Genomic DNA, 25644 nt, shown 5'->3' with positions numbered 1-25644 from the left:
TGGGGCTACAAATTGTCCAGGCCTGTCCCCCAAAGCAAGGACTTCTTATGCAGAAACCCCACCATGCTTGACATTATCCTATGTACAGTAAGTGCTGACACTGTTGTTGTTTAGTCGTTTGGTCGTGTCCAGCTCTTTGTGACCCCATGGATCAGAGCACGCCAGGCACTCCTGTCTTCCACTGCCTCCCACAGCTTGGTCAAACTCAGGTTCGTAGCTTTGAGAACACTGTCCAACCATCTCATCCACTGTCGTCCCCTTCTCCTTGTGCCCTCAATCTTTCCCAACATCAGGGTCTTTTCCAGGGAGTCTTCTCTTCTCATGAGGTGGCCAAAGTATTGGAGCCTCAGCTTCACGATCTGTCCTTCCAGTGAGCACTCAGGGCTGATTTCCTTCAGAATGGATAGCTTTGATCTTCTTGCAGTCCATGGGACTCTAAAGAGTCTCCTCCAGCACCATAATTCAAAAGCATCAATTCTTCAGCGATCAGCCTTCTTTATGGTCCAGCTCTCACTTCCATACATCACTACTGGGAAAACCATAGCTTTAACAACATGGACCTTTGTCAGCAAGGTGATGTCTCTGCTTTTTAAGATGCTATCTAGGTTTGTCATTGCTTTTCTCCCAAGAAGCAGGCGTCTTTTAATTTCGTGACTGCTGTCACCATCTGCAGTGATCATGGAGTCCAAGAAAGTAAAATCTCTCACTGCCTCCATTTCTTCTCCTTCTATTTGCCTGGAGGTGATGGGACCAGTGGCCATGATCTTCATTTTTTTTGATGTTGAGCTTCAGACCATATTTTGTGCTCTCCTCTTTCACCCTCATTAAAAGGTTCTTTAATTCCTCCTCACTTTCTGCCATAAGGTTGTGTCATCTGCATATCTGAGGTTGTTGATATTTCTTCCCGCAATCTTAATTCTGGCTTGGGATTCATCCAGCCCAGCCTTTTGCATGATGATAAGTGCTATTTTTTTACCACATTGGCCTATTTTAGTTTGTTTCCAAAGGTCCTGCTACAGGCATCCTTTTTGGATTTTCAACATCCCAAAGCTCTTGTATACTTTGTTGGCTAAATGCACTTGTTGCATAGCTCCTGTTTGATGTAAACATCTCACTTGCTTCTTGGACAGATGCTCAAGAAGCAGTATGTGGGAAAATTAAAATGTAGCTAGTAAAGGAGCAAAGAGTCGGAGTTTTGTAGATAGCTGGCAAGGAGAAGCCCTACGAGGCTTGAAGGGCATGCCAGTTGTTTTTGGATAACTGGAGCTGTTTTTAAAGTCTGCAGTGTGGCTGGATGTTTGCCTGCTCTCCAGTGCTCAGTTCGTATATTTGTAAGTAATCATATGACAGAAAAAATCCCACTAAGTGTCTCCAGTGTTCACAGGAGAATTAACCCTGTGGAAGGCTAGCCCTGAAATTTCTTGCTTTTTAATTTTCTGATATTTAGATTAAAACTATCTGCTAAGGGGCAGGGGCAGGTAAATTATAAAATTACTCATTTTGCACTACAGAGCATTATTCAGTCATAATGGTTTTTTGTTTCTTCTTCAAGGGTTTCCCCCTTATCTTTAACAGATGAGAATTAAATCTGTAAAATCCTTGACTAATGCACTAGGCAAAATTGGCCCAAGATAAACTGCTCAGAGCAAAGCAGTAGAGAAAATCCTGCTTGACAAGCAATATTTAGAGGTAAGCTGTTGAATAAAAGCCCTGAGCCACACGGAGTGCAAAATCTGCAGTTAAGTTTGATTAGGTTCAAATTGCAAGATGGCCTTAAAGTGTCAATAAATCAAACCAAAATTTCACATGAGAGAGTGATTAGCAATACTTTGTTGCTATGTAAAAGTGCAAGGATGTCTGAGAGCAAGGCTACGAGGCTATAATTTTAATTAGTTATTAAGGTGTTCAAATTAATGTAAATCATGTTTGCCCTTTCCAGCTAAACAATTAGGTCTGGCAGCAGCATTAGCATTTTCATTAAAATTTGAACAAACAATAATCTGCCAAGCCTATTTTTTCCCCTCCTATAGGAACCTGACTGGAAACCAGACAAACTTTTGCTGTTGTCAATATGCACCTAAACCTGCAAAAATTTGTACCCAACCCATCTGACTGAGTTGTCCCAGCCAACGTATATAAAAACATAATAAAGCATTAAAAATTAAAAAGTTTCCCACTATAGGGCTGCCTTCAGATGTCTTCTAAAGGTTATATAGTTACTCATCTCCTTGACATCTGATGGGAGGGCATTCCACAGGGTGGGCACCAATAGCGGCCAAGACTAACTAGAATGACTACAAATATTTGCTAATTTCATTGGTTGCTTTGAAAGCAGCATGCTTCAGGCAGCTGACCTAATAACCAATAGAAGCTCAACTTTGCAGGACGTTTGCACCGAAAGAACATAAAAGCTGCCTTATACTGACTATTTGTCTGTCTAGTCCTGTGTTCTCTATTCTAACAGGCAGCAGATCACCAGAGTCTCAGGGAAATGTCTTTCACAACTAGGGAGGGGAAGGAAGGGAAAATTTGATTAACTTCACATTTAAAGACAAGTATCTCTTGTGGACTTCCTGAAACAACATACAAACTGAAACAGAGCTATCCTTTAAAATTCACACTTCTCTGGTGGTGCAGTTTTCCAACCAAACAAGATGTACACAATTATTTTGTTTAAGACACATGTATACTGCTTAATCATTAGCATTTCCATACCCTCCAACATTTCTCGGGTGAAAATAGGGACATCCCATTTCATAATAATTTTATTACTTATACCCACACACCTGATTGGGTTTGCTCTGGGCAGCTTCCAACATATATAAAAACATAATAAAGCATTAAACATTTTAAAAAATCTTCCCTGCACAGGATTGCCTTCAGATGGCTTTGGGGGTCGGATAATTCCATACCCTCCAACATTTCTCCAGTGAAAATAGGGACATCCTAAGGAAAAGTGGGACATTCCGGGGTCAAATCAGAAACCGGGACAGCTTCTCTAAAATAGGGATGTTCCTGGAAAATATGGACAATTGGGGGGTCTGCATTTCTAATGCCTCTATTAAGGGAAACATGTATCAAAAGGCATATATTAGTTAAAATAGCTTGCAAAATTGTGCATATTAAAATGTGTTTACTAAGAGAAATCCACAGCAAAATTCTGACAAAATTTCACAAAGATTCTTATTTAATTACATTTTTTGCAGAAATGTGTGGACCTAAATTTAAGATTAGAAAAAAATGAAAAAATGAGAACCCCAAATTGACAAATTTGCCTATCCCTATTCACAACACCTGCTGCTTGATTAACCTGGGAAGCTAGGGACTTACCTGGGAACCTTCTGTTTCAAAATAATTCACTTTACCACTTAGGTATCCAACAATGGCCTAGGCTTGATATTAACATGTAAACTTACCCAAAGAATAGGCACCGTGAGTCAAAGAAAAAGACATTTCACAACCTGCACTTGATTTTTCACTGGGGATGTCATCTGGAGCCTGAAGATGACACAGTGTGATGCAGGTTAAAAAGCTAAAATTGTCTTGGCAGACAAAATTATAATGTATAAAAATAAAAGACTTCAGTGTCACCTTGTTTAAGCTAACCACTGCATTTAAAGTTGTCGTTCACTAGCATTTTAATGACTCTGCCGGCTGCAGGTTGAATGCACAAATAAGTACTTCACCCCAAAGATCCTAAGGCAAGTTCAAAACTTGTTTAGCAACTTAGAAAATGTGCAGATACCTGCACATTCAATACAAGATATTGGGCTACTTCTTTGTAATTTTGGACCTGTGTGGGAGAAGAAGAAAAAGAAACCAAATCAAACCCTAAACTGAGATGTTCTGTAGCTATAACTGAAGGAGGTGAGGACAGGTGACCCCGCCTAGGCCCAAAGTCACCCCCCCCCCAACCTAGGCCTCAAAACTGTCCCAAAGTCCTTTTGTCTTCTAAAAATCCACAGCTAAAGTTTTCCTCTGTTTTCTCACAAGATGCTGTGCAAGGGCAAACCGTTACTTTTATCAGCACAAGAAGGCTTCAAAAAGCTAATGAATAGGCTCTGTTCAAAGCAAGCCTGCAACATCTTTGGCTATGCTGAACCGCTGTCATTCCCCTTTTCCTGGGAAGGGTGCCAAGAGTTCCAATAGTCCCAAGACTATTTCTGTTCATGCTCAGGGGAACTCAACATGGGGCAGGACTCCTGAAGAGGAGGAGAAAGGGGAGGGAACTGGAAGGGGAATATATACTCTGTGCAAATGGCTGTGAACTTGTGCTTGTTTTGTGAACTATCACACTTGCTCCTTCTACCAGTTCATGGATGGTAGAAATAAAGCTTTTTCTCCGAAACTATTCCTTGAGTGTCTGTTTGACTCCCACTCCCTTTCCCGGGCGCAATATTTTTTCCCACCCAAGGGCAAAGCCTCATAAGGCTACATAACTTCATATTGTGATTCTAGGACCCGCCACCCGCTTGAGGAAAAGAAAGACACATGGACATGGTATACAGTGGTGCCCCGCAAGACGAATGCCTCACAAGACGGAAAACTCGCTAGACGAAAGAGTTTTCCCTTTTGGAGGTGCTTCGCAAAACGAATTTCCTATGGGCTTGCTTCGCAAGACGGCAATGTCTTGCGAGTTCCTGCTGGTTTTTTTTCCTCCCCCCCTTTTTCTAAGCCGCTGATCCGATCAGCAGATAAGCCGCTAAAAGCCGCTAATAGCGCTAATCCGCTAATCCGTCAATGGGCTTGCTTCGCAAGACGAAAAAACCGCTAGACAAAGAGAATCACAGAACGGATTTTTTTCGTCTTGCGTGGCACCACTGTATTAGGTTAATGGGCTGAAAAAGGCCACAACTTTATTGATTACAGCATGTGAGAGGCATTGGCTTAGGCATTGGATAAAACAACAGAGCATGACTCCACCCCTTCAGGGAGGGGTGAGTCTATCAAGGGTTAACCACCAGTGGGAGGAGCCTGTTGATGCAAATACAACTGAAAGCTCCCCCTGATGTCACCGGGGGTCGTGCCATGGCCCTAGCCACCAGTAAGGGCATCGGACAGGATCCACGACCGCCGGATTCCTTTACCGGAATACCCATAAAATGGAGGGGTAGGCGATGGCCACACCCTGCCCTCCAACACACAACCATATTCCAATGCCTAACCGCCAATACCCAAAAGTTGTGATGATTTGCTACGAGGTAGGCGAAAAACAAAGTGGCCGGTGCCAATTTGGAGTGGATACTGACCAAAGATGTACAGCCTTAGTTCAACCGTTTTTTGCACCCAGCAGAGCCGCTGCCAAGCGGGGCTGCCCCCAGACTAACTCAGGAGTCAGGGGGAAATTATAGCAGCCCGCACGGTCCCCAAGGCAACCGAAACACAAAGGGAAAGGTTGAAAAAGAGAACCTAATACTGCCAGAGGATAAGATCAGCACTGAGCACGTGGCGCCTTAGAAGGGCGGCCACTCGTCGCCCTAGCAACCCCAGCCACTAAAGGCAGTTGGGGAAACGGCAAGGGGCAATTTGAATTTTAAAGCCGGGTGCTACAGGGACCGGGTAAGGAACAAACCCAGCTAATGACACAAACCCCACAGCAGACAAAGGTGGTGTTGGGGGGGATGTAATGTCCTGACGCGGGTGGCGCTGTGGGTTAAAGCCTCAGCGCCTAGGGCTTGCCGATCGAAAGGTCGGCGGTTCGAATCCCCGCGGCGGGGTGCGCTCCCGCTGCTCGGTCCCAGCGCCTGCCAACCTAGCAGTTCGAAAGCACCCCCGGGTGCAAGTAGATAAATAGGTACCGCTTACTAGCGGGAAGGTAAACGGCGTTCCGTGTGTTGCGCTGGCTCGCCAGATGCAGCTTTGTCACGCTGGCCACGTGACCCGGAAGTGTCTCCGGACAGCGCTGGCCCCCGGCCAATAGAGTGAGATGGGCGCACAAACCCCAGAGTCTGTCAAGACTGGCCCGTTCGGGCAGGGGTACCTTTACCTTTTAATGTCCTGAAACAAGGCAAAGGGGGGCAAGAAAGAGGGCAAGAAAGAGGCAGCGCACACACTACTTCTCCACATACAATCCCTGCTCACTATCAAACACTGATAGACCTTCTAATAATGGAGGGGCAAAGCCATGAGCCGAAAGCCGCGGGTTTTAAAATGAACGCAACCCCTTTTTTGGACCTATCCTCAGCGCAGGGACAGCAACGAGCTTTTAAAAGGACATGGGGGGGATGCTTTAAAATTTTAAAAGGACTGGGGGGAGGATCAAAGCCCAAAAAAACTAGAAAGGGGGGAGGGATACAGCCAGCCAACCCCACACCCCTCCTCCAAACCTCACACACTGCTTTGCACAACACTGTAGCCTGAGCCTCTCGGTAACAGTTGCTGCATTCAGAGCTGGTGGCGCAAGGCAGCGGGAGCCTGCTGGCTCAACTGGCACTGATGGGGCAATCTTCTGCAGACCAGTTAGCCTAAAGCAAACTAGCTGCTAAAGATCCTCAACGCTTGCTCAGCTGGCACGTGGTCAAGGAGGTCCTTCCTGGAAGTCTTAAGCCGACGTCTTGATCCAACGAGAAGCAGCAGCACAATGGCTGGGAAACGCTGCCAAGGCCACGTTTGAGTGGCTAAACCCAGCCCCCAAGCCTCCAGCCGATGGGCTGGCCACCTGGGGGTGTGGCGCAGTAGCCGGAGCAGCTGGGCAGGGGGCGCAATGCCCCATCCCAACACGGGAAATGGCTCCCGCTCACAACTCCAGTGTGTGTAGTGGTTAAGAGTGGTAGACTCGTAATCTGGGGAACCGGGTTCACGTCTCTGCTCCTCCACATGCAGCTGCTGGGTGACCTTGGGCCAGTCACACTTCTGTGAAGTCTCTCAGCCCCACCTCACCTCACAGAGTGTGTGTTGTGGGGGAGGAAGGGAAAGGAGAATGTTAGCCGCTTTGAGACTCCTTCGGGTAGTGATGAAGCAGGATATCAAATCCAAACTCTTCTTCTCCTCCTCCTCCTCCTCTCCTTGAGAAGGAGAGGCTTATGCAGTACATTTCCAAACACATTTCAAAGTGTTTCAAGTCCTAAATGGCTTTGGCCCTGTATACCTAAAGGAGCATCTCCACCCTCATCATTCAGCTCAGACACTGAGGTCCAGCTCCGAGGGCCTTCTGGTGGTTCGCTCAGTGAGAGAAGTGAAGTTACGGGGAACCAGGCAGAAAATCTTTTCAGTAGTCGTGCCTGCCCTGTTGGCCTCCCTCCCGTTAGATGTCAGATGTCAAAAAGTTAAACTTTTTGTAGACATCTGAAGTCAGCCCTTTTTCAAAATATTGAATGTTTTGTTTGGTTCCTTTATATTTTGTAGGAAGCTGCCCAGAGTGGCTGGGGTAACCCAGTCATATGGGTAGGGTATAATAAATAAATTAGAATAATAATATTATTATAGGTAAATAAAAGGTAAAAGAACCCTGGACTGTTAAGTCCAGTCAAAGGTGACTATGGGGTTGCAGTGCTCATCTCGCTTTCAGGTCAAGATAGCTGAAGTTTGTTCACTGACAGCTTTCTGGATCATGTGGCAAGCATGAACAAACCTCTTCTGGCACAGCGGGACACCGTGACGGAAACCAGAGTGCACAGAAACGCAATTTACCCTCCTGCCACAGCAGTACCTATTTATCTACTTGGACTGGCATGCTTTCGAGCTGCTAGGTTGGCAGGAGCAGGGACCGAGCAACAGGTGCTCACTCTGCCGTGGGGATTCGAACTGCTGACCTTCTGATCGGCAAGTCCTAGGCTCTGTGGTTTAACCCACAAGAGATACTTGTCTTTAAATGTGCAGTTAATCAAATTTTTCCTTCCTTCCCTTCCCTAGTTATGCTTTAGACCACAGCACCACCTGTTTCCAATTATTATTATAACTTTATTTAATTATGGTTGTCCCTATCTAGTCTGAGGTCCATTCGGGAAACTTCCTAATATAACTGTGAAAAAGTTTTCAGTATCCATTTGGTTATAGCTTCTCCACTTTAAAATACATAGAACTCAACACCTGTGTGGCTTGCCCAATATTGCTTACAGTTCTCACTTAGGCATTATCTGTCATGTGACAAACACACATGAGAGCAGAAGCAGCAAACCAGGCTGGGAAGTGCTGGGACTGCACAGTCATTTGGGCCTACTAAAGTTATTCAGGCCTAACTGCTAACTGTTGAGTCATTCTAACATGTGACTTAGTAGCCAGTTTCTTTTTGTGTTCTCTGTAAGATGTCAGTGAGAGTCTGTTTGCCTCAGTTGTGAACAGAGTCAGTATGTGATCTCAGTCAAACTGTTTGGAACCATGTTGTTTATGAAGAAGTTTATTTTAACTAAGTAAAGCTTTTATTCTTTAAAACTCTGCATTATTAATTTACGCTGCGCGTCAGTATCAGAAACCAAGCTACCACACTGATCTTTCCTTCCTAGCTTACTTGGCAGGTTAAGTCTAGCAAAAATAGAATTCTACCCTGGTCCAAAGCAGACATTTCCACTGATATTAATGACCAAACCCATCAAGTTCCTGAGTGGGTCAGCTGATCATATGATTGACTACACCATGTGACTAAAACTCACAAAAATTCAGCTGAGCCATACCTAAAATACACATTGCAAATAATTCTGGACACTGCACACTGGACCCACTATATCCACTAAACAAAAATGATTGATGCAACCATCTTCAATTCATCCGAACTGCATTTTCCCAATCTTGATTTTCAGTTGAAGAAAAGTTGACATAAGGTTTATGTTGACTTGAAACTTTTATTATATTTAGAATAAATTTTCCATGTGGGATTTATTTTTTCCTAGACTTCAAAAACAGACACACTGCTGTTTCCATCTTGCTTTTGCTCCTGAGACTACCCTCATATTTCAGTCATAAATCTGTCATGCAATCACACTGAATGTGTTAATTGATATCACATTTCCATGTCTCTGTTGCAATATTTGTTGGATGCTAATCCTTTAAAATTACTATTGCACATTGCCATATGTGCCACATAAACACAGATATTAAAATAGTGACTTAACTAGATTAATATCCAAAGTAAATATATTATTAAAAAATTATCTGTAGCATATGAACCTTTGCACTCTTATTGTCTGAATGATTAAATGGAAGTAAGTTCCATTGAGTCCAGTGGAACGTACTACAAAGTAAGTATGCATAAGTGTCTTGCATAGGAGAGCTGCTGTAAAAGGACTTCCAGGTTGGTGCCTCCGGCAATGGCGGAATTCCTCTGATCGGGAGGAATTTGCCCCATGGGAATTTGGGTCTGTACCGCCATGGCGAAGGCAGAGACCCGTAAAAATCACAGGCGGGAGAAGCCTGTGAACGTGGGATTCGGCAGGCACCTTTTGCGCCTCCCCTACTCGCAGGGAAACCCGGTTTCGGGGATCCGGAGCGACGTGGGGTGAGCGGCGCGGTGCTTCGAATCGTCTGCTTCTTCCACGGAGCGAAGCCGCATAGCTGTTGCCGGAGAGCACTGACTTTTTCCTGTGGACAATTTGACTCTAAAGTAATTACCCGTGAGTAGAGCTGAAGTGGGAGAATTGGATTTTTAAACGTTTAATTTGGCATCGAAACAGGGAGGTTCAATACAGGAAGTCCGCCTCCCCTTTTGTAAATAAACTAAAGCAATGAGCCTGCAAGCTGAAGTCTTGGAAAGCCTTTTGTAAAAAAACTAAATCTCCATTGGCAAAGAACTAACCCCCCCCCCCCCTTGGAGACAGAAGAAGAGGGGCGAGTGGTGGACTGAATATGCCTGTAGGAGAGAGTCAAGAGAGTTAAAATACCGCCGCTCAGACCCTGGAAACGGGCTGCTAGCAGGATCGATGTCTTTTGGAATGTTCATTGACAGCGTTTAGAAGTTCATTGACAGGTAGCTAAACAAGAGAATACATTGTTTCTTTTTTATATATATAAAATTTTTATTGGGTTTTCACATTTTATATAGACAAACACAAAAACAAACAAATAAACAAAGAAAAAGCAAACAACAACTGCAAACATATATACTTTCAAAAAATGTTATTTTCTAACCCTGGTCGTTGACTTCCCCCCACCCCCTCCCTTGCATCCCTATTCCCAAATTTATATCAGCAATTTAGCATTTTCTTATCCATCTTGATATTAGTTCTTTATATAAAAAAGAAAACAAAATTAATTTTTTTTCTAAGTTGGACCTCAGTTCCCTTCCATCGATTTCCCATTTTATCTTGAATAATAATCTTATTAACCAAATCACATAATCTTGAGTGTTGTTAAAACTTGATTTTTCCCTCCCTCCCATCCCCGGTTTGCGTCCCTTCCAGAAACATGTCCAAAATAACGGTTTTTAGCCCGGGTTCCTCACGTCCGAGGCTCTCAAGTCTCTTTCAGTCCCTCTCCGCCGGTCTTGTTGGTAATCCTTTATGCCGGTCATCACGTCTCGAAAGAGTTCTTTCACAGTCAGTCCAAAGTCTCTTCCCATATTTGCCAACAACTGCTGAAGAACTTCCACAAGGCCTGAATCTTGGAGGTAATCAAAGTCAGAGTCTATGTGGAGGCCCCAATTATATTTCTTTATTTTAAATTCCTTAATTTCATAAACTCCCAGGGCCTCCACTTTCATCTTCTGCATCTTTCGTAGATTTATGGTAGGTTTGCTCCAATAGTCTCCTTGTTTATATTCCATAGGCGTCAGCTTCTGATCAGTGTTTTCACACATCACTTCTTCTCTTTCTTGTTTTGTCTTCTCCTCTTCTTTTGCAGCTGTGGATTCTTTCTCATTAAGGTCCTTGTTACATTCAGCAGAGCTACTTGTTTCAGAAGTCAAGGTCATCAATTGTTCACTCATAGCCGTAGTCTGCTCTTGTAAATTTCCAACCAAATAAAACATCCTTTCGATTTCTCCCAGTATCTTTCCATCCACAGCCATTGTAATTCCACAGAATTCCCCCTAGAGGGAATCTGGTTAGTTAGTATTCTTTTCTCCAACAGTTCTTTGTCTTGTTATTGTTTCTTTATTTCCAACAATTTTAATTCAATTGTAACTCTTTTTAATCCAGAGGTAACTTAGGTAGCAATTTTTCCACTATTCACAGTCCGTTTGACAGCTTTGACAGCTGTCAAACTCTGCACTTCTTAAACAAGCTCCAAAGCAGGACGCTCCCGGGCCCGGGAGGGGGGTTGTTTACAACAAAACACAAAGCATCCAACACTCCTCTCTCCTGCTCAAAATTTCCAAAATTTCCAAATCTTAGAAGTTACTGTCTTTTTTTTTAAAACTCACCCTTTACAGGGTAGGCACTCCAGCTTAGTTCTTTTATCGTTGCTCTGGATCGTCTACAAAGTGGGGGCGCGGACTTCCCTTTATCGCATCCCCCGATCGTCTCAAATTCAGTGGATAAATTTCTTAAAATCCAAGTCCAATTTACTCACGGGTTGTTTTTTCAGCCGAATTTCAAGGAAGGAAGTCAGCGCTCTTCGGTCATGGCTCGCGGCTTCGCTCAGCAGAGGTAGCGATGGACTCTCGGTGCCGCGCCACCCCCCGTATCCACTCCGCAGCCTTTAAAAAGGCTCTTCGCGAATCAGGGGGGGGCGCTTAAGGCACCCACCGAGTCTTCAGTCCGCAGGCTTCCGCGCCTGCGGTTTTAAGGGTCCCCGTGTCGCCGGCACGGCAAAGACCCGTCCCCTGCTGAGCCGATTCCCTCCGGAGCTCGGAGGGAATCCGCCATTCCCGGATCACGCCAACCCCGGAAGTAGAATACATTGTTTCTACTGTCTCCGGCTGGTTTTTTTTTTAAAAAAAAGGAGCAAAAGTAACTGAAAACTGAACCTAACTTTGGATTATTGGAACATTGTTTAAAAGAGGACAGTATTGACTAATACAAATAGAAACTGTTTTCCCCTAGTGGAAGCTTTTGAAATTGGTTGCTCTACAGGAGCTGGGCTAGGGGAATTTTCCAGCTGCAAGATAAAAAATTGTGAGATTCTGGGATTGACCTTGAAGCTCTTAAGTGTTATGGCAAATGGAAAGGAAAAAACAGACGGAATCTCAACAGAAGAGGCCTTAGCGGTTGTATTAGTGAAAATAAACGATTCGCTGGAACAGCTTCACAAGAAAACAGACGTGATAAATGTGAAAGTGGATGCTGCAAATATTAAAATAGACTTAATTGGAGAAAGTTTAAATAATCTGGGACAAAAGGTGAATACCAATACAGAAACCATCCAGAAATTGATACGGGAATCTACTCTGATACGGCAAACTGCGGATGAAGTCAAGGAGAAAATCCTTGCTGCTGAATGTAAAGCAATACAACTGGAGAGAGAGTCCCATCCATACAAGGACAACTTGATGAACATAAGCTGACATTTGTTATGATTGAACCTAAAGAGAAACAGATGAATTTGAAGATCAGAGCCCTACATGAGGAAAAGGAAAGCTTGACAGACTTTCAGGAGGAGACAGGACTAACATCGGTTGAGAAAGAGAGGTATTTGAGGGTTAGTATGACCTCCAGAAATGTGAATTTAGAGGACTTCCGGGTTAGTGTGAAAGGTTAATGGCGGATTCCCTCCGAGCTCCGGAGGGAATCGGCTCTGTGGAAGACGGGTCTTGCCGCGGCGGCGACGCGGGAACCCTCAGAAACCACAGGCGCTGAAGCCTGTGGACTTGGTGACTCGGCGGGCACCATTTGCGCCCTCCCCGACCCGCGAAGAAGCCTTTTTAAAGGCTTCGGAGCGGGGGACGGAGAGTGGCATGGTGCTGTGAGTAGACCGCTTCTTCTACAGAGCGAAGCCGCAAGCCATGGCCGGAAAGCGCTGACTTCTCTCTTTGAACATTTGGACCTTAAAAGTAACAACCCGTGAGTAGTACGGAAATTGGATTTTAAAATCTTTTTTTTTTAATTCGGCATGATTGGGGGAGGTGCACAAAGGAAGTCTCTCTCCCCCTCCTGTAGATAAAGCAAGAATTGACAACAAAAGTTGAGAGAACATCCTTCTCTTTACGGGACAAAAGATTTGGCAATATAAGTAACTTTGCTGGAGGATAAGAATTGATTTTAAGAACTGAACTGCAACCCCCTGGGACCCAGGAGTGATCCGCGAGAGAGCCTGCTGAGGAGATATAAAGAGTTTGACAGCTGTCAAATTAGCTGTCAAAGTTGGAAAGGAAAAATTTTGGGTTTTGTTATCTTTGCTGGTTATTTTTGTTATAATCTGACTTTAAACTGTGGAAAGTAAAGAAGAATAGATATTAAGTAACTAGAATCCCTCTAGAGGGGGTTCTGAGACATTACAATGGCTGCAGGTGGAAAAATACAAGCTGAGCTGGATAGAATGTTTTTTTCTCTTGGGAAAGTTACAAGGTCAGAGTGATGTCCTGGCTACAAATGCTACAACTTTGAATTTAAAAGTAAACAAACTTGCTGAATGTGTCAAGGACGTGAATCAAGAAACCTATGCAGCTGAACAAGAAGAGATATGTGCTGTTTCAGAGGAGTGGGAAGGAGGAGCTGGAATACCGCAGACGACAAAGGAGAGCCAGAGGCCTGTTAAGATAGATGCCAAGAAAAATAAGATCTGAATGATGAGAGCTTGGTTTGAATTAGAGAATGAAGAATGGAGGGATCTCCCTATGGGGAGATCTGAAGATCTGTGGATTACAAATCTGATCAAGGCGAAAGTTGGAGCTTTTGGGACATTTGAGATATTTGGACTTGAAAGCAACAAGAAACAAGGTTTGGGCTCCACTTTTGAATATGGAGGTCTGGTTGGAAGAAACATAGACCCTATCGGGACAGAGCTTCTCTGAGACCTGATGTCTAATATAAAGGACTACCCAAAAAACCGGCAGGGAGGGACTGAGAGAGATTTGAGGGCCTCGGACGTGAGATCTCCAGGCTGAGAGTTGATGGACTGATGGACATTTTTTGGGGATCGAAACCGGGAAAGGGGGGTGAGAGTTTTGGAATCCAAAGGGTGTATAATTATATGTTATTGTTGTTGTTTTTTTGTTATTTTGTTTTGCAATTATTATAAAAATTGGGAAATTCGTGGAAGGGAACTTGGGTTGACCTTAGAAAAGGGTGTAAAGAATGAGTATTGTTGTTTAAATTGAGGTCTATAAGTTAAAATTGGTTAATTAAGATGAATTAAGTATAATAATAATAAGGTAATAGCTGGGGATAAGAACTTGCTGAGCTAACTATTGGAATTGGAATACAAGAAGGGGAGGTGTGGGGAAGTCAGGGAAAGATGTTAAGAAAATAAGGATTTGAAACTATACTTGTTATTTGTGTTGTGTTTGTTTGTGTTTTTGTGTCTGTTTAAAATCTGTGAAACTTTAATAAAAATGTTTAAAAAAACAAAAACAAAACATAAATGTGAATTTATTCAAGGATAACTGTGAAGGACATTGGATTGAAGAGAAGGGGGATTTGGAAATATGGACAAATCTGAAGTTGTTATTGTTGGGCCGAGTTGCTGTGGTGGGGATGAGGGTTGCTGTGTTGTCGGGGATGTTGCTTTTGGTTCAAACATTGCAAGCTTTGGATGGGATGGATTGTTTCAGGAGGTGGCAGAGGGACATCTCTAGATTTGTTTGGCAGGGCAGGAAGCCTCAAGTAAAATTTAAGATATTGACGGATGCCAAAGAAGGAGGTGGACTTGCCCTGCCAGACCCCTAAACTTTATTGTGAACCATCTGCTTTTTGCTGGCTGAGAGAATGGCTGCTTCTTGAAAGCACTGAAGTGTTGGATAATGGCAGATGAAGTTGATGGACTATATGGAATTGGCGGAAATGACTGGCAAGATCCGAGACCAGGGAGAAGAGTCGGGGGAAGAAGACTGGAAAAAGTTTAAAGACTATTTATAGAAATATTGTAAAATTAATGAATGTTAGAAGAATGTTGGAATGAAGTTATATGGCTTTAGTAGAAATGTTATAAGGAATTAAGTATAAATAGATTAATAGAAAATTAAAGGAAGAAATAAGGCAAGAATGTGTTAAGATAATTATAGGATAGAAAACAGAGGAAGATGGAAAGGAATTGCTGAAACAATTAATAGAAGTAGAATACAAAAAGGGAGGTGTGAGGAGGTCGATGGAAATAAGCGAATGAAAGATAAGATATTGAAAATGTTTGAGGTGTTTTTAAATTGTTTTTGTTTGTTTTTGTTTTGTTTTGTATGTAGTGTTTTTATTGTATTTGTATTGTTCTTTTTTTGTTTGTAGTGTTGTGTTGAAACTGTTCGAAAAGTAATACCGTAAATAGCATTTTTTTAAAAAAAGAGCTGCTATAAAGTCCAGTCCTATGCATGTTTATTTAGAAATCCCGTTCTTTTATAAATATTTATACAAATAAATATGGATTAGACTGTAGCCTGGCGAAATTGGCGTGCAAAGAGCAGGGAGGATTACATGAAGACAGGAATCATTGTATTTGAATAGTGCAGCAAGACTTTGTACAGTGTTGACCCGAGCTGGTCATATGTGTGTGCTGGCAGGCTGCCGGCATATATAAACAGCATGCAGTGGTGGTAATTACAAGAAGATTTATTGTCTACAGTATTCTTCCTTTCTTTTTACAATCTTTTATTTATTTTTAATAATATATTTATTAATTTCCCCTTTTTATAATATTAATTACATCTTTATAAAACTCTTTCATTATTTGCTCATACGAGCTGTTGACTTCCGTCCATCCCGCCTCATGGTTTTCATAATTCCAATTTTACCTCATAGCATTTGTATGTTTACGTTTCCCTCCTTCATTTTACCACATATTTTAAATAAATGTAAAATGGTAATAAACATTAATGTTACAAGTCTTCTTACAGCAACCCTGCTAGTGTTGTTAGTTGTTCTGCATCATCTGGACTGCTAAAGGTTCCCCATGCTTGTTCTACAAATTATTATTAATAATAATCATAGTTACTCTCCCATACTCTCCCATTTACAATCCTGTTATGTCAAGGAGCTCATGAATTTCTCAGTTTCTACTTGTAGTCAAAAGAAGCCTGTGAAAGGAACTGGTCCAAGAGGCCATGATTTGCCCAAGGCCACCTGATGAACTTTATGGCTTGGCAGGTCTCCTCAAAACAATACCAAGTATGGAACTACCTCTCAGCTTCATTTATTAAGTGTACAAATCACTTCCCGCAATGTAATGTCCCAAAGCAATTCACAAGAATAAAATACAGTGAAACAGTAATAAATAAATAATTGCGTAAGTATATTAAGACACATAACAAGGGTGTCTCTGGACATTAAATTGAGGCTCATACAATAAAAAAATAGTATTTAGAACATACTGGACCCCATTATGTTTGTTTGTTCTCTGAGGGCTTTTAGTCTGAAGGCTGTTTAAAGTTTTTTGTTGTTTTTTTTAAAGTGGGATAAAGGAATGGATACATGGATGGATTTTAACCTGTAACAAACTTCCCAGTTTTTACAATATGTTGTTGTTTAGTCATTTAGTCGTGTCCGACTCTTCCTGACCCCATGGACCAAAGCACTCCAGGCACTTCTGTCTTCCACTGCCTCCCGCAGTTTGGTCAAACTCATGCTGGTAGCTTCGAGAACATACCCAGTTCTAACTGTAGCTTCTTGTCCCACATAGAGATTTCTCAGGAGACAGATGATGTGATCAGGCACTCCCATTTCTTTAAGAACTTGCCATAGTTTGCTGTGGTCGACACAGTCAAAGGCTTTTGCATAGTCAATGAAACAGAAGTAGATGTCTTTCTGGAACTCTCTAGCTTTCTCCATTATCCAGCGTATGTTTGCAATTTGGTCTCTGGTTCCTCTGCCCCTTCGAAATCCAGCTTGCACTTCTGGGTAAAGGTGAAGGTTGTTGTTGTTTAGTCATTTAGTTGTGTCCGACTCTTCGTGACCTCATGGACCAGAGCACGCCAGGCACTCCTGTCTTCCACTGACTCCCGCAGTTTGGTCAAACTCATGCTGGTAGCTTCGAGAGCACTATCCAACCATCTCGCCCTCTGTCGTCCCCTTCTCCTTGTGCCCTCCATCTTTCCCAACATCAGGGTCTTTTCCAGGGAGTCTTCTCTTCTCATGAGGTGGCCAAAGTATTGGAGTCTCAGCTTCAGGATCTGTCCTTCCACTGAGCACTCAGGGCTGATTTCCTTAAGCATGGATAGATTTGATCTTCTTGCAGTCCATGGGACTTTCAAGAGTCTCCTCCAGCACCTCCAGGTGAAGGTAAACCATTGCAAAAACTGAAGTTGTTAGGTGCACAAACTGGACAGGGCAATGTTCTGGGATTTAAAATTAGGCCACAACATTATTGATTCCAGGTGTACGTTGGATTTGGCTTAGGCATTAGAGGGCTGGTGGAGGGCAGGCACATGATAGAGTCTGTCCTAGGACATTCTTTATCTGCTCCTTTTCTTTTTAATAGACGAAATAAGTCTGATGTTGGACTTAAAGGATTTCATGCAATGCCTTCTCTGCCAAAGCTGTGGATATTGCTATGGGGAAGGCAAATCCAATATTAAGTTTGCATTGAGCTTATCTGGTGCACAGGGGGCATTTCAGTTGATGCAGTGACCCTGCAAAAACGTAAGTTGTTAGGTGAACAAACTGGGCAGGACAGTATTCTGGGATTTAAAATTGGGTCACAACATTATTGATTCCAGGTGTCGGTTAGATTTGGCTTAGGCAAAAATGGGGCCAATCTGTTTACAGGCAAATGGCTTCCTGGTTCCGAAAACAGCAACCATTATAAAACCACCAGTATCCTAGGAAGCAAAAGATTAATATACAAAACCCACAGCATTACTGAATAAGGTGGGAAAGGAGGGGTGTTTTTCAGCCAACTGGGATTGGGAACAGCCAGCCTGTGGGAGGGATTCAAGACCGGAGTGAAGCCCCGTCCACTTAGCCTGGCTGTATTTGCCAGAATTCAAACAAATGGATGGTGGGAAAGCCTGCCAATCCAAGCAGCTGACATAGGAATTCCCCAGCTGCCAGCCACCTTGTCGCAGTGTTGCTTCCTGGGGGTCAGAGCCTGCCACGATGGGCCACAACAGCTGCCCAGCCCATGTCTGTGTAAGCTGCCATTCTCTCTGGCCACCTCCTTGTTAGTATTTTGTGGGAGGGATTCAAGTGTACACTGGAAATTTAGGTTGGTGCAGTTAAAGTGGATTAAAGTGCTCTGTCATCCAGCTTGCTCCTTAAAGTCCAGATATAATCTAACTTCTGCATAAGCAAGCAAATCAAGATGAATGCCCAATAAGTGGTTTGTCAGGCTGAGCTCACTGATCCCTACTCAAGTTGTTGACTATGCCTTCTGTCTAAGAACAATCTTTGTCTGTTCTTCTTTTTTAAATAGATGACCATGTCCATTCTGTGGCTCCTTGGTCTTTTCCTATTCGCTGTGGTGCGGACCATGGTTGGCCTCACCAACTCTTGATTCCAGAGGTAGGTTGGATTTGGCTTAGGCATTGGAGGGCTGGTGGAGGGCTGGCACATGATAGAGTCGAGCCTAGGATTCATGGGTCCTCCTCAAGGCACAGGTCTACACAGAAGACTATGCCTTCTGCCTTAGAACAATCTTCATGTGCTCTTCTTTTTTAATTGATGACCATGTCCACTCTGTGACTCACACACACACAGACACACACACACACACACACACACACACATATATATAAAATATTTGTGTAAAATTCCAGGTAGCTCCGAAAGGGTTCTAAGGGATCTGAAATTCCTCAAAGGCTTGAAGACTTATGATGAAGATAATATTCCATGAAAAGAATTAGAAAGAAGTTCAACAGCCACTTGGACTTTCAGCCAGCTCATAGAGAATGTACCATCCACCTACGAAGGCTTGTGCAAAGGTGTGAGGGCCACGGAAGAGCAGCACCTTGTTGCAAAGGTGATGGCCCCAAAACCACATCACCAAGGAGCCCATGTCTCTGGTTATGTTAAAACAGGTAGATTTTATGGAAATTTGTATCTGTTTTCATTCTCTGCTGTATCCATTGCAAGCTCAGTATTATGAACAGAGACTGAGAAAGAACGTTCTTGAGTACTCAAGCAATTTCAAGTTTTTACTCAATGGATTTCAAGTGGAATACTACTTGGAGGAGTCTGACCACATCACCAAGGAGCCCATGTCTCTGGTTATGTTAAAACAGGTAGATTTTATGGAAATTTGTATCTGTTTTCATTCTCTGCTGTATCCATTGCAAGCTCAGTATTATGAACAGAGACTGAGAGAGAACGTTCTTGAGTACTCAAGCAATTTCAAGTTTTTACTCAATGGATTTCAAGTGGAATACTACTTGGAGGAGTCTGACCACATCACCAAGGAGCCCATGTCTCTGGTTATGTTTAAACAGGTAGATTTTAAGGAAATTTGTATCTGTTTTCATTATCTGCTGTATCCGTTGCAAGCTTAGTATTATTAACATACTATTAACATACTATTGCTGGGACGCGGGTGGCGCTGTGGGTAAAAGCCTCAGCGCCTAGGGCTTGCCGATCGAAAGGTCGGCGGTTCGAATCCCCGCGGCGGGGTGCGCTCCCGCTGCTCGGTCCCAGCGCCTGCCAACCTAGCAGTTCGAAAGCACCCCCCGGTGCAAGTAGATAAATAGGTACCGCTTACCAGCGGGAAGGTAAACGGCGTTCCGTGTGCTGCGCTGGCTCGCCAGATGCAGCTTTGTCACGCTGGCCACGTGACCCGGAAGTGTCTCCGGACAGCGCTGGCCCCCGGCCTCTTGAGTGAGATGGGCGCACAAACCCCAGAGTCTGTCAAGACTGACCCGTTCGGGCAGGGGTACCTTTACCTTTACCTTAACATACTATTATTAACATATTATTGTTGAAAGACAATAGCTGTAGACACACCAAGGCCCATGACTTCCTCCAAAGAATCCTGGGCACTGTATCTTTCAGAGCTACAATTTCCAGCACCCTTAACAAGCTACAGTTCCTGATTAGTTAGAAAGCAAAATCACTGGCAGATTCTGGTACCTAGTTGCCCACTAAAATGTTGGTGCATTTTCGTTTTGATTTTTTCCCTGAATTTGAATATGATTATGAAATGTGTTGAACTGAAGAATGGGACAGTAAGGAATTAATATGTAGATTATGCCCTCTCCTCCCTTGGTTGTCCTCCTTAGGTTGCAGTTTCTGATGCCAAGGAGCAGCTAGTGGGTGCAGATGAAAAGGAAGCCAATGAAGCGGCTGCTATTGCCCAGGGTATTCAGGTAATTGTGCTGTGCAGCCTGGTGCTCCCTCCCCATCTCTACTATGCCAACTTACCTGAGAGTAAGCCCCCTTGTAAACAAGGAGCTTACTTAACTGGACAAATAGAGAAATCCGAGAGTTTTGAGAATATGGAGAAGGAGACATATGTCGCCCCTGAAGAAAAGAAAGGAGGAGCTGGTGTGCAGATGTTAAAAGAGAGCTCTACTTTGAGGCCTGGCATGATGGCAATAAAGGAAAATAAAATAAAAATCTGACATGGAAAGCCCGGCCTGAATTGGAGATTGAGAAATGGAGAGATCTTCTTATGTGGAGATCAGAAGACCTACGGATTACAAATGTGATTAAGGTGGAGGTTAGAGCTTTGGGGATTTTTGAACTGGAAAGGAGCAAGAAACAAGAAATGGAACACCCCATAGGCTCTACTCTTAAGTATGGAGGCCTAGCTGGAAAAAATATGGACCCTGTTGGGCCGGAGCTTCTCCAAGATTTGGTGTTTAATATCAAGGTCTATCAAAAAGACCGGCAGAGAGGAACTGAGAGACTATTAATGCCTCGGATGGGAGATCTCCAGGCTGATAGTAGATTAAGACTGATGGACATTTGTTGGGGATTGAAACCGGGAAAGGGGGGGTGGAGTTTGGGAATCCAAAGGGTTCATAATTACAATTTATTTCGGGGTTTTTTATTTGTTTGTTATTGTTATGTAAATTGGGAAATTCGTGGAAGGGAACTTTGGTCGACCTTAGAAAAAATGTTTTAAGAATAAGAACTGATGTATAAGTTCGATGTTTAAGTTTGGACAAGGTAAAACTGGATTTTCTTCTTTTTATTTTTTTTCTTTTTTTCTTTTTTATTGAACTAAACTAAATGGAAATAAGGTTATCAAAAACAATTTGAAGGAAGGGCTGAGAAATATTGCAAAATTAATGAATGTTAGAATGATGACGGTTTAGAAGTTAAGTGGTTTACAGCAGTAATGTTTAAGTTAAAAGAAAAGCATGGTTAAAAACTAAATGAAATTAAGGGACAGGATTTGCTGAATAAATAATTTGAAATTAGAATACAGAAAGGGGAGGTAGGAGGAGGTCAGTGAAGTAAGGTATAAGAAAATAAGGGATTGAAATTATACTTGTTTTTCTTTTGTGTGTTTGTGTTTTGTTTGTTTTCTTTATATAATTTCTGAAACTTCAATAAAAATCTATTAAAAAGAGAGAGAGAGTAAGCCCCCTTGAACCCAAGAAGACTGAAAAAAGAGGCACACACAGGGCTGCACTGTCAGCACATGTGCCCTTCCACAGTTGCTCTTTAACTAAAGAGCCGCAATTAAGAGGGGATGTTCACACATGATGTTACTTAGAGGGGTTTCAACCCCTTGGCCCCCCCACACACACTTCTGATCCGCCCATAGCTGTCAACTTTTCCTTTTTCTTGCAAAGAATCCTATTCGGAATAAGGGAATATCCCTGAAAAAAAGGAAAACTTTGACAGCTGCCTCCCCAGAGTTAAAAGTAATATTGGGCTAAAAATGCCCTCCTTTTGTGGTGTCATAAGTGAGTGAGTGTGATGCCGTTGAGTGTTAGGCCAGGGGAGACCAGGGTTCAAATCCACACTGAGTTCTAAAACTCACTGGGTGACCATGTTCCCGTTGCACCAGGGAGTGCATTTGACAGGTAGGGAACTGCCACCGAGAGGGCCCTCAATCAATTCCAGTCAAGGCACATCCAGTGGCAGCACCTGGAATAAGAAGGGAAAGGGTGGTTCTTGGAAAGTTATTGTTTCACTGGACTGTTCATCCTGACTATGTGGTATATTTGATATGATTACAGGAGGAGTGCGAGAGAGACCTTGCCGAGGCAATGCCAGCCCTGGACACTCCCCTGAATGAAACTACACATTCTGGGGAAGAATAACTCAGACCTCTTACAATGATGTTTCCACAAATACCACACAAGAAACAATTCAGCCTTAACAGAGATCAAAGAACAGGACTCGGCATTTCTGCCTTGTAGAATTCTCTGAAGTAATAAAGGAGCACCTAAGTTGTGCTTTCAAGGCATCTGCAAGAAAAAGGTTTCTTACTTGAGGCAGACTCTGTTGACACAAGTGCCCCTTTCTTTCTTTTTAAATCACCCCTCCAATCTTCTCTTAGCAGAGGGCGAACGAGATGTAAAGTGGACGCCTGCCAATTTTTAATTTTTAATCCATTCTGGGGTGTAAAACTGTGTGATTGTTCTTGCTTAGGCGATTCTGAAGAAAAGAGCTTCTGGTTTTATTACTGGTCACGAGTGTGGGGTGAAAAAGAAAGACAGACGGGGGTGCGGGGGGGGGGATGACAGCAGTGGCTGCAAACATTTTAATCTCCCACCACGCTTAAATGCAAAGCCTGCAAGACCAGAAGTGTTTGTGGCTTGGGTTGGCGATTTTGTTGCTTTAATGCAAAGATCCAATTTAGCAGTTTCAAGTTCAGGGCCAAGGTCAAATATACAGGTTAGTATATAAAGCCTTTAACAGCTTTTCCCTAGTTTACTTGTGAGATTTCCTTATCCTATATATGCCCATGCAAGTGCTTGGATCTGTGGAACTGGCACTGTTACAAGTGCCACATAATACTTGATCCGCATTTGTAAGAAATAGATATATTTAGATGGAACTCCCAAGCAGGTACCTTCACTCTACACTTTTTGGAGCCTGCTAAAAACATCCATAAATGTAGAATCTGGACATACATTTTAATTTACTCCCTGCCCATTGTTGATCTTATTTATTTTTCAATGTTTTCAATAGTTGTTTCCCTTTTTTTAGATGATTTTATGGTTTTACTCTTTTTGTAAACTGCTTTGAGGTTTTCTTGCAATCAAGTGGTGTATAGATCTTGTGAAATAAATAAAAAGAAATATACACCCAGATTTAGGCAAGCCCTATCAGGACCATGGACAGGTCCTGTGACCTCCAGTGGCTGCAGTTTTCTCTTGATTGTGGTTAATGGGTGGATGTTGTCTCAGCAAAGAGGTTGAGGTTGGCAAACCCTGCCCTGCAATTAGCCCTGCCTTTGCGGAGGAGATGGCTGTGTTCTTTAAAGGGCTATTGTCCAGTTCCATAAATGCTAACATCTACAAGGCTGAAAGATGAAATGCTACAGGGGACTCACCCTAAGGGTTTGAGTCACAAACCCCACCTCAGCCCACTCACAAAGGGCCATCACAAACCCCACCTCAGCCGTCCCACAAAGCACCATCACAAAGGCCACCTCAGCCCACTCACAAAGGGCCATCACAAACCCCACTTGAGCTCTCTCACATAGGGCCATCACCAACTCCACCTGAGCGCTCTCACAAAGCACCATCACAAACCCCACCTGAGCGCTCTCACAAAGGGCCATCACAAACCCCACCTCAGCCCACTCACAAAGGGCCATCACAAACCCCACCTCAGCCCACTCACAAAGGGCCATCACAAACCCCACCTCAGCCCACTCACAGACGACTATCACAAACCCCACCTCAGTCCACTCACAAATGGCCATCACAAACCCCGCCTGAGCCCTCTCACAAAGCACCATCAAAAACCCCACCTCAGTCCACTCACAGATGACTATCACAAACCCCACCTCAGCCCAATCACAAAGCACCATCACAAACTTACCTCAGCCCTGTCACAAAACGCCCTCACAAACACCATAGTACATTGGGATTTGTGACAAAACTCCATCATCCCTAGTAATGCAAGGCCAGCTAACATCTGGCTGCTTATTAAAAGTGCCCCACTGTAGGTTCCAATTCCCCCTGAGCCCACTGTATTAGGGCTCCGGTCACCTTGTGAGCAGAGTCTTATTTAGTCTTCTGTTTTAAACAGACGGTATCTCTGCATGCTCTATAAACACCTTGCCATTTCATTCAAATGCGTTGTTTCTATTCCTAGGCAAATCTAACTATGGTAGGAGATTACTCGACAACAAGGTCAGGCTTCTCCAGCTCTCTGTTCTTTCCAACTGCATATTGTAAAGATGCAGAAGTCCTGGAAAACTATCAGCTTTCCCCAGAGGGGGAATATTTTGTAAAAAGTCCATTCTTTTGGGAGGAGTGGGTTTGTTGTTCAAGGCCTCCCGATCACCTTGACTGCACAACTGGGATTTGCTGGGATGTGGCTGAATCCCACCCAATACTGGTCTGGAAGTCCTCTTTGCTTTGCTCCCAGGTTTCTTTGTCTCTTGCGTTGAGCCCAACTCTTTGCTTTGTCATTTCATTCAACTTCGCTTCTGGCTTTCCCCAGTTCCTACCTTGGCTTTCATTTTCAGGTCAGGGTCATGGCTTTGAGCCCCTGCATTGCAGGATGTTGAAATAGATGACCCTCCTCTTCCATTCTAGCTCTATGATTCTTTGATTCTGTGACTTCGTCCATTCCTGTGTAAGGTCTTCCTTGCCCTCTGCCTTCCTCTCTCTGCCCCAGATATTAATCTTCTGGTGGTTTTAGGCCCCATCTGCAGCATACATTTAAAGCAATATCATACCTATTTACACAGTCATGAATTCCCCCTCTAAAATCCTGGGAACTGGAGTTTATTAAGGGTGCTGAGAGGTTAGTTCCTCTTCCTAGGGAACTCTGGAGCTTGCACCTCTGTGAAGGGAACACAGCTATTAGATTTTGGGCATATATTGATGCATCACAAAGTTTATTTGAGTCTGCTACTTTTATTTTATTTTTTCCCCTATTTTGTTTTATGTTGCTGTTTGATCAGTCAGGATACACACACACACACACACACACACACACTTTTGTTTATTTTGTATGGGACAGACATCCACAGCAGCTTAGAACGCAGTAGGATATGTAAGGCACAACCTCAAAGGGGAAAGCTATTATTATAATCAGTTGGACAGGAAGAAATGACTGGATTGGAGATACAGTAGAAGAAAGAAGAGGAGTCAACTGTGGAACATGGGCTGCCCATCTGAACCTTTCACAATATTCTAATTTTCTGAGATTGTTAATTTGGGGTTTTCATCAGCTGTACGCCATAATATAATAATTATAACTAATAAAGTCTTGGCATATCTCTCTTTGCATGTCATGCGTGTATCTCATATATTAGTTTCACCTTTTAAGTTGAATTACTGAAATAAATGAACTTTTCCATGATATTCTAATTTTCCAAGTTTCACCTGTACTGTATGTCCACCTTAGTTCTGGTTCTTCACTCCCAACTGGATCTCTTTCATATAAACTATTGAGGCCCCTTCTTTCTGGGGGATCTCTAAGGTGAGGTACTCCATTTTTATTCTTGGTTGGGAACCCCAGACAAGGAAATACATTCTGTTTGCCTACCCTGAAGAGGTTGTGTAGTGATATTTCTAGCTGTAGACTGTCATATCTGGAGAAGGTTGGGAGATTTGCTAGCTTAGCC

The 25644-nt window shown here is 43.2% G+C and overlaps 1 protein-coding gene and 2 long non-coding RNA genes across 7 annotated transcripts; 2 read left to right on the top strand and 1 right to left on the bottom strand.

The window, feature by feature from the left end:
* Window positions 1-4842: 4842 nt before the first annotated feature.
* On the top strand, window positions 4843-18916 carry LOC309538879. 3 transcript variants are annotated; one of them, XR_014222441.1, is made up of 4 exons: window positions 4843-5559; window positions 17428-17588; window positions 18361-18453; window positions 18708-18916. It is a non-coding gene; the product is annotated as an uncharacterized lncRNA (long non-coding RNA). The 3 variants fall into 3 exon arrangements; XR_014222440.1 differs by lacking the exon at window positions 17428-17588; XR_014222442.1 differs by having other exon boundaries at window positions 17428-18453.
* Window positions 18917-18926: 10 nt separating this feature from the next.
* LOC309538787 (dynein axonemal heavy chain 3-like) lies at window positions 18927-25306 on the top strand. 3 transcript variants are annotated; one of them, XR_014222337.1, is made up of 4 exons: window positions 18927-19372; window positions 20156-20242; window positions 22070-22409; window positions 22583-25306. XR_014222337.1 is itself a non-coding variant. In XM_082234694.1 (3 exons), the coding sequence occupies exons 1-3, from the start codon at window positions 18941-18943 to the stop codon at window positions 22151-22153; spliced, it is 603 nt and encodes a 200-aa protein (XP_082090820.1). In that variant the 5' UTR covers window positions 18927-18940; the 3' UTR covers window positions 22154-25306. The 3 variants fall into 3 exon arrangements, 1 of the variants encoding a protein (XP_082090820.1); XM_082234694.1 differs by having other exon boundaries at window positions 22070-25306; XR_014222336.1 differs by lacking the exon at window positions 20156-20242 and having other exon boundaries at window positions 22070-25306.
* LOC309539009 lies at window positions 19208-20108 on the bottom strand. The gene is made up of 2 exons (XR_014222602.1): window positions 19846-20108; window positions 19208-19456 (listed from the first exon to the last, which is right to left on the bottom strand). It is a non-coding gene; the product is annotated as an uncharacterized lncRNA (long non-coding RNA).
* Window positions 25307-25644: the final 338 nt, after the last annotated feature.

This window comes from Podarcis vaucheri, assembly GCF_965113315.1.
Source record: "Podarcis vaucheri genome assembly, chromosome: 8".
In the NCBI taxonomy this organism is placed as follows: Eukaryota; Metazoa; Chordata; class Lepidosauria; order Squamata; family Lacertidae; genus Podarcis; species Podarcis vaucheri.
Note: the sequence above shows the minus strand (reverse complement) of the source record. Positions and strands in the feature narration are given on the sequence as shown.

What these genes read in the sequence shown, in the direction of transcription:
- LOC309538787 (XM_082234694.1), top strand. Translation starts at nt 18,941, where the DNA reads ATGTCTCTGGTTATGTTAAAACAGGTAGATTTTATGGAAATTTGTATC. An exon ending in CTCTGGTTATGTTTAAACAG is followed by an intron (nt 19,373 to 20,155) that starts GTAGATTTTAAG and finishes TGTCCTCCTTAG; the next exon opens with GTTGCAGTTTCTGATGCCAA. An exon ending in CTATTGCCCAGGGTATTCAG is followed by an intron (nt 20,243 to 22,069) that starts GTAATTGTGCTG and finishes ATATGATTACAG; the next exon opens with GAGGAGTGCGAGAGAGACCT.